Source organism: Hyla sarda, chromosome 5 (genome assembly GCF_029499605.1).
Source record: "Hyla sarda isolate aHylSar1 chromosome 5, aHylSar1.hap1, whole genome shotgun sequence".
NCBI lineage: Eukaryota > Metazoa > Chordata > Amphibia > Anura > Hylidae > Hyla > Hyla sarda.
Window position 1 is genome coordinate 268,510,335 of NC_079193.1, and position 10,577 is coordinate 268,520,911.

The window sequence follows — 10,577 nt, forward strand, 5'->3', positions numbered from 1 at the left end:
CCCCAATGGAGCCGATAGAGAAAAGGAGATTTTCATGCTTACCGTAAAATATCTTTCTCTGAGGATCCATTGGGGGACACAGCACCCACCCATTTTTTTTTTCTGGTGTTCCTGGTTTGGTTACCTGTCCGAGGGTGTTTTAGTAAATTTTTATCCTGCAGTTCCTCGGACCGTTTTTTTTTTTTTTTTTCTTACCTGTTGGTCCTCTCCTACTGCTCTGGGACTAAAACTGATTAGCTCAGGTGCCTGTGGGCGGGTATATCCTGCTGGGAGGGGCTGACTTTTCTTGTTGCCATAGTGTCAAGCCTCCTATTGAAAGCAGCATATACCCAAGGTCTGTGTCCCCCAATGGATACTCTGAGAAAGAGATTTTACGGTAAGCATAAACATCTCCTTTTTTCAATGCGTCCACTTATTTGGTAATAACTTTTGGAATGCTTTCACTTATAAAAGTGATTCTGAGATTGTTTGTTTTTTCTTGACACATTGTATTTTTCATTAGGGGTAAATTTTGATTGACACATTTAGCGTTTTTTGTAAAAAAAAAAAAAAAAAAAAAAAAAAAAAATATCCCAAATTCTGCCAAAAAAATAAAAAATTAGCATTTTTCTAGACTTTACATTTTCTGCTGGTACGATAAATAGTCATATTGCACCAAAATAAGGATTAATTCACATCTACAATATGTCTCCTTTATGTTCCCATCATTTGATAAACACATTTTTTAGAATGTTAGAAGGTTTATAAGTTTAGCAGCAATTTTCCAGATTTTCAAGAAAATGTCAAAATCTGATTTTTCAGGGACCAGTTCAGTTCTGAAGTGGAATTTAGGGGCATGTATGTTACCCCATAAATCACTCCATTTTATAAACTGCACCCCTCAAAGTTGTCAGACTGATATTTAAGAAATTTATTAACCCTTAAGGTGTTTCACAGAAATGAAAGCAGTGTCTTTGTTTTTTTTGCAGATTTTTCATTTAAATCAATTTTTTTTCTGTAACACAGTAGGTGTTGACAAAGAAATCCAACTAAAGATTTATTTCCTGTATTCTGATGTATTAACCCCTTAAGGACTCAGGGTTTTTCCATTTTTGCACTTTCGTTTTTTCCTCCTTACCTTTTAAAAATCATAACCCTTTCAATTTTCCACCTAAAAATCCATATTATGGCTTATTTTTTGCGTCGCCAATTCTACTTTGCAGTGACATTAGTCATTTTACCCAAAAATGCACGGCGAAACGGAAAAAAAAATCATTGTGCGACAAAATCGAAAAAAAACGCCATTTTGTAACTTTTGGGGGCTTCCGTTTCTACGCAGTGCATATTTCGGTAAAAATTACACCTTATCATTATTCTGTAGGTCCATACGGTTAAAATGATACCTTACTTATATAGGTTTGATTTTGTCGCACTTCTGGAAAAAATCATAACTACATGCAGGAAAATTTATACGTTTAAAAATGTCATTTTCTGACCCCTATAACTTTTTTATTTTTCCATGTACAGGGCAGTATGAGGACTCATTTTTTGCGCCGTGATCTGAAGTTTTTATCGGTATGATTTTTGTTTTGATTGGTCTTTTTGATCACTTTTTATTCATTTTTTTGATGGTATAAAAAGTGACCAAAATACGCTTTTTTGGACTTTGGACTTTGGAATTTTTTTGCGCGTACGCCATTGACCGTGCGGTTTAATTAATGATATATTTTTATAGTTCGGACATTTACGCACGCGGCGATACCACATATGTATTTTTTTTTTTTTGTTTTTTTTTTACACTGTTTAATTTTTTTTATGGGAAAAGGGGGGTGATTCAAACTTTTATTAGGGAAGGGGTTAAATGACCTTTATTAACACTTTTTTTTTTAAATTTTTTTTTGCAGTGTTATAGGTCCCATAGGGACCTATAACACTGCACACACTGATCTCCTATGCTGATCACTGGCGTGTATTAACACGCCTGTGATCAGCATTATCGGCGCTTGACTGCTCCTGCCTGGATCTCAGGCACGGAGCAGTCATTCGTCGATCGGACACCGAGGAGGCAGGTAAGGGCCCTCCCGATGTCCGATCAGCTGTTCGGGACGCCGCGATTTCACCGCGGCGGTCCCGAACAGCCCGACTGAGCAGCCGGGTCACTTTCAGTTTCACTTTAGAAGCGCCGGTCAGCTTTGACCGCCGCTTCTAAAGGGTTAATACCGCACATCGCCGCGATCGGCGATGTGTGGTATTAGCCGCGGGTCCTGGCCGTTGATGAGCGCCGGGACCGACGCGATATGATGCAGGGTCGCGGCGCGATCCCGCTTCATATCGCGGGAGCCGGCGCAGGACGTAAATATACGTCCTGCGTCGTTAAGGGGTTAAGAAATATCCCATATGTGGCCTATGTGCATTACGTGTCTCTCACACAGGCCTCAGACATGTAGGCATGCTGTTTGGATTTTGGGACGTCCTTTTAGTTTAGGATATTTTGTTGGCATCATATAAAGTCGCAGAGGCCTTGGGGTGCAAAAATATTTTTGGGAGACAAGTTGACACTTTGATGGGTACCATTCTGGGGTACATGTGACACTAATCATTTTTTATTTAATTTTTTATGGGGTGGTATACATATAAAAATTTATTTTTTTTAGTGTCAAACAGATCAAATTTATTAAGGAAGTCAGATAGCAATACAAAAACATTGGCAAAAATACGGGACACAGCCCGAGCACATGTATTGCAAACAGGTACAAGAACTGTATAACCAGTCGTGGATAAGCATGTAATGGTAGTACAGCACAATAGTCATGGCAGAAGAACTAAACATATTCACTAAATAATAGGTTACAAAACAGACAAGGAATATCTAAGCTCCGGACAATACGACGAGGAAAACCATGGTGACCATATCTTGTCAAAGTTGTCCAGGGTATCCGTACGTACAGCAGTAATCCGTTCAAAGAGCATAATTTGGTTAATCCTATACAGGACTCTATATACTGAGAGGACAGGGGACTTCCAGTTACCCGCAATGTGGATTCTGTCCGCCAACAGTATAAATTGGGCCAGTCTAAACTGGCTGTTGGGCATCCTGCTCGGTTGCCTGCTAAAGAGACAGAAGGTAGGAAGAAAAGGACAGCGGGAGGAAAGCACAGAGCGTAGAATAGCAAGGATTGAGATCCAGTAAGATTTGACCACGTCGCACGTCCACCATATGTGGAGCATGGTACCCACAGCAGAGCAGCCCCTAAAGCAGATCGGAGAGACAAAGGGAAACATAGTGTAGGCGGGCCGGGACATAATAAGCTCTATGTAATATTTTGAGTGAAGTTTCGGTAAGGGACACCTGCAAGCTGCCTCTACTTAAAACGTCACAACATTCCCGCCAGACCTCCAGGGGCATCTTAATCTGCAGGTCTGCCTCCCATTGTCTCATGAAGGCCAACTTGGTGTCGTGTGGGAGGGAGTTGAGAAGACCATAAACGATTGCCAGTATCCTCCTCCTAAAGGGCGAATATAACATAAGACATTCAAACCTTGTCAGCTGGGGGATGATGCCTGTCGGGAACAGGGAGTGTAGATAGGAGAATATCTGACATGTGCAAAAGTGTTCCGAAGGGGGAGGTGAGTATTGCAGTTTAAAGTCGTCCAGGGTGAGGAGTCTACCCCGTCTATAAAAACTATTGACAATGTTGAGTGAACGTTCTGACCACCAAGAGAAGCTAGAGGAGATCAAACCAGGGGAAAAAGGATTATGAAGGAGAGGAGTCATAGGGGAAGGACAAGATTGTAAAGAGAAATGAAAACGGACCAATCGCCACAGGGACAGAGAGTGTAAGGTAAGTAAGGCAGACATATTTTGCTACCGGAGGGGTTGCCCACATTAGGGAAGAGAGAGAGAGGGGAGATGAGTGAGGATTCCAGCCCAACCCATAACGGGACCTCCCTGTCCGCCAGGAACCACGCCAGCTGGCTCAGTCTAGCGGCATAGTAGTATTTCGCAAAGTTAGGAACTGGAAGCCCACCCAGCCGTTTATGAAAATGCATAATATTGCGTGCTATCCTAGGACACCTTGACTTCCATATAAACTTGAAAACATCAGACTGAAGGGATTTGATCTCCGCTGTTGAAACCGGGACAGGCAGGGTACTGAACAAATACAACAGTCTGGGTAATACTACCATTTTGATAGCCTGCACCCTGCCTATCCAGGACAAATAAGGCAGATCCCAAGAGCGGAGATCCTTTCTGATCGTTCTGAATAATGGAGGATAGTTAGCATTATAAAGGGAGGCGATCTCCGGGGTAAGTCGTACCCCCAGATAGGGAAGGGCTCTGGTTGGGCGAGGGAAATCAAAGTTCAGGGAGATGAGTTTAAAATTTTATTTTTTAAGTAGTTTTTTTTTAGGTCGTTCGTCATACGGTATAAAAGACATGTTAACTTTACTCTGCAGGTTGATACAGTTATGGTGATACCAAATTTTCATACTTTTTAAAAAATATTTTAGTTCATTTATAGCCTAAAACTATTTTTGTAAAAAAAAATTTTTTTTTAAATCATGTTTTGTAAGTCGCTGTGTTCTGTGAGCCATAACTTTTTTATTTTTTCACTGATGCAATTGTGTAATTTTTTACTATATACACATAATTCAATGGAGTACACATCTGTACTCCATTTAATTATGCCTATGTCTGTCATAGCTCCCTCCCTCTGTTACCCTAATAGACGCTGCCCTACACAGTGACTGCAGCGTCTACAGGGTTAACTCAGGATCCGTCCGCAGCATGAGTCCTGCGGGTGGCCTCCCTCGACGGGACCCCCCCCCTCACCACAGATCGCTTCTCTGTGTGAAACGATGGAGGGGAGGGGGAAGGAGGAGACCCCCGCCAGATCCCTTCTATTGGTCCGTCTGTACTGACGGACCAATAGCATCGATTGCCGGCCGAGGACCGCTGCGACTGGTCCCTGGCCAGCTTCAGGGAGGCCCGGCTGTGCAGCACAGCCGAGCTCAATAAACTGTCACAGCGCCAGTTAATTTCCATCAGGTACATGTACCTGATGATGCGAGAAGTCATCCCTAATCACCACATACATGCACCTGATTTTGTGTAAATGGGTTAAGACCAAAATGGGCTTCATCCTTAAGGGGTTAAGTGGAGCAACAGTCACATATGCATGCTTACACTGTATTGAACTCTGTGGGTCTAATAAAGATTGGAGAGCTCTGTACTATCTTTATCATGTTTATATTGTGGGTCAGTATGATTACAGCAATACCAAGTGATAATGTTACTGCTTTTGAGCAGTAATAGCACATTTAATAGAAAACGTTATGTTGCTGCATTCTAAGGGCTTTAACTTCTTTTTCCTGTCAATAGATCAATGTGAAGACTTGTTTTTGTGGGATAAGCCATATTTTTTTATCAGAGCCATTTTGAAGTAAATATAAATAGGGGGGGGGGGCCCAATTCTGCTGTTTCCATTTTTAAATTGGTCATTAGGATCGTGATGATTCCATATAGGGTTTATGAGGAAGCTGATTGGTGACTAAAAGGGGACCCTTCCCTTATTGTAGCCATTTAGCTGCCACTGTCGCTATTTAGACTTACTGAACATTAAGGAGCTATAGGTTTTTACTCTCCCAGAAAACATTGGATTTTACAGACTGGCTACGTCCAGTATGTAGCACTCTATGCCTTATATTTAACTATGAATATTAGTACAAACAAAAGTGTGCAATGTCGCTGTAGATGTAATCTCTAATACCATGTGCCTTATTTTCATATCTCTTTAAAAAAAAAAAAAAAACACAGGTTGGAAAAACTGGTGCCTACTTGCAGTTCCTTAGGATCCTGTACCGTATGTTGATTCGCCTTCTGGAAGTAGACGTTTATGATGAACAGGAAATAGATGCAGGTAAGAATTCATATATGAGTAAAGGTGAGATTTTTGTGTTTACTGAGGAATAATGCTCAAATCAATTTGTCTTTTTAGTTTTTTTTTTAGTTCACATGTGGCAGATTTGTTGTAATACAGCTGCCAAAATAGCTGTGTTATGGCCATATGACACCTGTAATGCACAACTGAATAACTAGCCCGTTTTTGTCAATTTTCCCTGGTCTTAAGTAGATATTAGTGTTCCTGTAATGAATTAAATTATTCCAGTTTGAATTTGGCACCTAACTACCTGGGTTATCAAGGCATACAACAGCTCCACACTTGTCCTCAGGTTGTGTTTGGTATTGCAGTTTTGTTCTATCAAGTGAATGGCAAGGCAAGTTGAAATACCACACACAACCTGGGGACAGATGTGGTGCTGTGTTTGGATGACATTAGCTCTATTCTTCTATTTCTGGATAACCCCATTTAATGGAGGGGCCATTGTCCCTGCCACTCTTTTTCATTAGGTGGCAGTGCGGGGACCTCCTGTCTCCAGTGTGAGACCCAGCGTAATGTGATTCCATGGCACGGAACCTCACGCTGGAGATGGGTGCTATGGAAACGAAACGGAAAGCTCGGTCTCCTACACTGCAATTAAAAGCGTTGGGGATGTGGGACAATGGTGCTTCTGTTAAGGTATTTAGTTGCTGGATTGAGTGAATGGGATTTAGTAAAATGTACACAGTGCTGTTCTTAAGTAATGTTTCTAAAAATGAATAAAACATTACAAAAAATGTTTCAAATCAACTGGTGCCAGAAAGTTAAACAGATTAGAAAATGATTTCTATAGCACAGCTGTCACCAATTTTATACTATTAACATGAAAGTACTGTTAATAACAAATGCAGTGCAGCCATACCTTTTGGCTGCACTTTTCCATGGTTTATCAATTTGAAAATGATTTTATTTCATGGACAGCTGCAGTCCGATAGGTGGGGCTTGCGGTTCGCAATGTCACACCTACCCTCTTTACACCAGTGCTGGGACCACTGTGTGATGCAAAGGGGTCCTCAGCGCATGCACCCTTGATGTCCTGGGCGTGCGCGCAGGCCCAGCATGAAATCATAGAGCGAGCGCTCCCTCCCTGCCTTTAGCACTGCGCATGGAGGTGTCAGAGGGCACTCACTCTGTGAATTCATGCTGGGCCGGTAATGTAAAGTTCCCTGCATGCACGTCCAGGACTTAAGGGGCACATGCACTGAGGACCTCTGTGTCTATCTACATCGCTGACGTAGAGAGGATAGGCACGGTGGAGCATTGCAAACTCCCAGCCTGTCCAACTGCTCCTGTCCGTGAAATTAAATGATTTTCGGGCTCATTAACCATGAAGAAGTGCTGCCAAAGGTATAGATGCATTGTATTTGTTATTAACAGTACTATCATGGTAGTAGTCTGGGACGTATTAAAATTGGTGGCACTTGCGCTTGAAGCCTTCCAGTACTTATCAGCTGCTGTATACTACAGAGAAAGTCGTGGTGTTCTTTTCAATCTGATCACAGTGCTCTTTGCTGCCCCCTCTGTCCATGTTAGGAATTGTCCAAAGCAGGAAAGGTTTGCTATGAAGATTTGCCGCTACCTTGGACAGTTTCTGACACAACAGAGAGCATTGTGGTCAGACTGGAAAGAACTACACATCTATATCTGTAGTATACAGCAGCTGTTAAGTACTGGAAGGGTAAAGATTTTTTTAAAAGAAGTAATATACAAAACTTTCTGCCACCAGATGATTTGGAAACCTTTGTTTTCCACTGGAGTACCCCTTTTAACCCATGTTCATGTATGCATTGGAGGCCTCTTTAGAGCCTCTGTTGCAGATCCTGTGTTTTTTGCACAAAATATAGTGCAGTGGTATTTTTTCCGTCAAAATGAAATGCGCCTGTGTCCATGTATCATTCTGATTCAAAGAATGAGCTTTCATGTTATAAAATATCTCCGAAAACAAAATGGAATTTTTTTTTTTTCCTTTAGCAGATGTGGTAAAAGATGAAGACCAAGAACCTGGAACAGAAAATGAGCTTTGGCCAGACATTGAAGCTTTTTGTAACCTGCCCTTTGACATAACTGTTCACGATCCAAAATACCGGCACATAAGCCCTCTTTATACTGGGAAGAATTTACTAATTAAACAAGGTGCATACCATAGAGAATAGGTTAAAAAATAAAAATAATAAACCTCCACTTTTTATTTACAGTGTTTTGTTAAAGCATTTTTCAGGGTAAGCTGTTGTGAGTAGCTCTAGTTCTCTTAATTATGTAACTTCTATATGGTATTTTTTTCATGATTCTGCTCTGCATTATCTCTAGTTTTAGTTGTCCCTGAGCTAGTGAGTAGACTTTTTTTTTTTTTTTTTTCTTTTTTTTTATTGAGTGATGTTGGGGGATGAAGAAAGAAATTTTATGACGGAAGCAAGCATTTTTCTCTTGACATGTTACAAAGTTTCTTGTATTTACATGTAATATTGATTAATGCGTGATCTTGAGATATTAGTTCTGCTCTATATATGTTTAAAGCTAAACTTAGAATGCCATTTATTTACTGTTACCAGAGAGCAGAGAGCTAAGATGACTGTTATTTGGCAAACAAAAAAGTGGAGTTAAAGGGGTACTCCCGTGGAAAACTTATTTTTTTTTTTTTTATAAACTGGTGCCAGAAAGTTAAAACAGATTTGTAAATCACTTCTATTAAAAAAAATCTTAATCCTTCCAGTACTTTTTAAGGGGCTGTATACTAAAGAGAGATCAGAGGAAATTAATTTCTTTTTTGGATGTCATGACCACAGTGCTCTCTGCTGACCTCTGCTGTCCATTTTAGGAACTGTCCAAAGCAGAAGAAAATCCCCATAGCAAACATATGCTGCTCTGGACAGTTCCTAAAATTGACACCAGAGGTCAGTAGAGAGCACTGTGGTCATGACATCAGAGGAAATGCATTATTTATTTTTTTTTTCTCTTTACTATACAGCCCCTAAAAAGTACTGGAAGGATTAAGATTTTTTAATAGAAGTGATTTTCAAATCTGTTTAACTTTCTGGCACCAGTTGATTTAAAAAAAATAAATAAATAAATAAAAAGTGTTCCTCGGGCGTACCCCTTTAAACAGATGACTGTCTGTTAGAAGCAGAATTTAGAAAGCCACACATTTTGCAAAGTAAAATACTTGAACTAAACAGAATAAAATCATACATGCGAAAATTTTGAATTTGCTTGGGGTTCAGTGTGCTGGAGTACATATTAGGTTGTATCTTTCTATAGACCACTTAAACTTTATGTTGTTACCCCTAAATCTAGTTAAATTGAACATTTTTCTTTATTTATTAGATTCTAGTGACTCAATTGTGTGGAATATTCTAGCAATGTGAATAGGAGATTTTACATAGATTTACGTACGTGTGTGTGTGTGTGTGTGTGTATGTGTATATGTATATGTATATATATATAAATACATATATATATATATATATATATATATATATATATATATATATATATATATATATAATATTTTAATATTGTCCAAAATGCTTTATTCACTTTAGGTAGGTATATTCTTACAGGAAAAAGTAAAATTTTTTCCATTAGAATTTCCTAAAATAGCAGGCCTAGGTGTTTTTTTCAGTGAATAATCTTGGTGAAGACCATGTAAGGAGTGTTGAGCTCAGCACTGGAGTCCTGCTGGCCAGCAAACAGAATTGAATTTGTTTTATATCTTTCCTTGTAAATCCAGTTTTGTGCTTATTTTTAGCTCTGGTATAATTCACAGCTCTGTTTTATGGTGACTGTGCTCAGTAAGCTGTGTAAATTCAGAGCGCGGTGACACAGGCTGCTTGGTGTTCTTGTACAGAAAATATCCTCGTCATCCTTTTTTTTAATTTATCAGGTCTAACAGGTTGAAGACAATGTATTAGCAAACTGTTTGACATGATTTTCCAAAGTACTGGTTTTAATGTGACTTTATTTTTGGTATTATACAGTTGTGCTCATAAGTTTACATACCCTTGCAGAATGTATGATTTTGTTTTAACTATTATTCAGTGAATATGAATAACACAAACTTTTCTTTCACTCATGGTTAGTGGTTGGCTGAAGCCATTTATTGTCGAACAGCTGTGTTTACTCTTTTTAAATCATATTCACATCACAAACTTCCCAAATGACCTTAATACCGTGTATTGCCCCCTATAACATCAAACATCAATGACAGTTTGAAGTCTTTTGTAGTAGTTGTGGATGAGGCTATTTACCTACTCAGATGTTAAAGCTGCCCATTCTTCGTGGCAAAAAGTATCCAGTTCCCCTAAATGTTTGGTCTGTCTTGCATGAACGTGCAGTTTCAGGTCTCCTCAGTGTGGCTCAATGATATTGAGATCTAGAGACTGAGATGGCCACTCAAGAACCTTCATTTTATTTTGCTGTAGCCAATGACAGGTTGACTTGGCCTTGTGTTTTGGATCATTGTCACATTGGAATGTCCATGTACGTCCCATGCTGAACTTGTCCGCCAGTATTTGTTGATACAGCACATAGACAAGCCTCAAACCTTCTGGCACAAAGTAATTTGGAGTGATGAGAGGAGTCAACAAGGCCTATGATGAAAGGTACACCATTCCTACTGTGAAACATGGTGGTGGATTGCTGATGTTTTGGGGATGTGTG

General features: G+C 39.8%; 1 protein-coding gene across 7 annotated transcripts in view; it reads left to right on the forward strand.

The window, feature by feature from the left end:
- GREB1L (GREB1 like retinoic acid receptor coactivator) overlaps positions 1-10,577 on the forward strand; it is a 134,748-nt gene that overhangs the window by 114,539 nt on the left and 9,632 nt on the right. For 5 of the 7 annotated variants that reach the window (XM_056521683.1, XM_056521682.1, XM_056521688.1 and 2 more), the window contains 2 exons: positions 5,798-5,900; positions 7,893-8,054. In XM_056521683.1, coding sequence (XP_056377658.1) covers positions 5,798-5,900; positions 7,893-8,054 — 265 coding nt within the window. The remainder of the gene's footprint in view (positions 1-5,797; positions 5,901-7,892; positions 8,055-10,577) is intronic. The other 2 variants (XM_056521684.1, XM_056521687.1) reach the window with 1 other exon arrangement.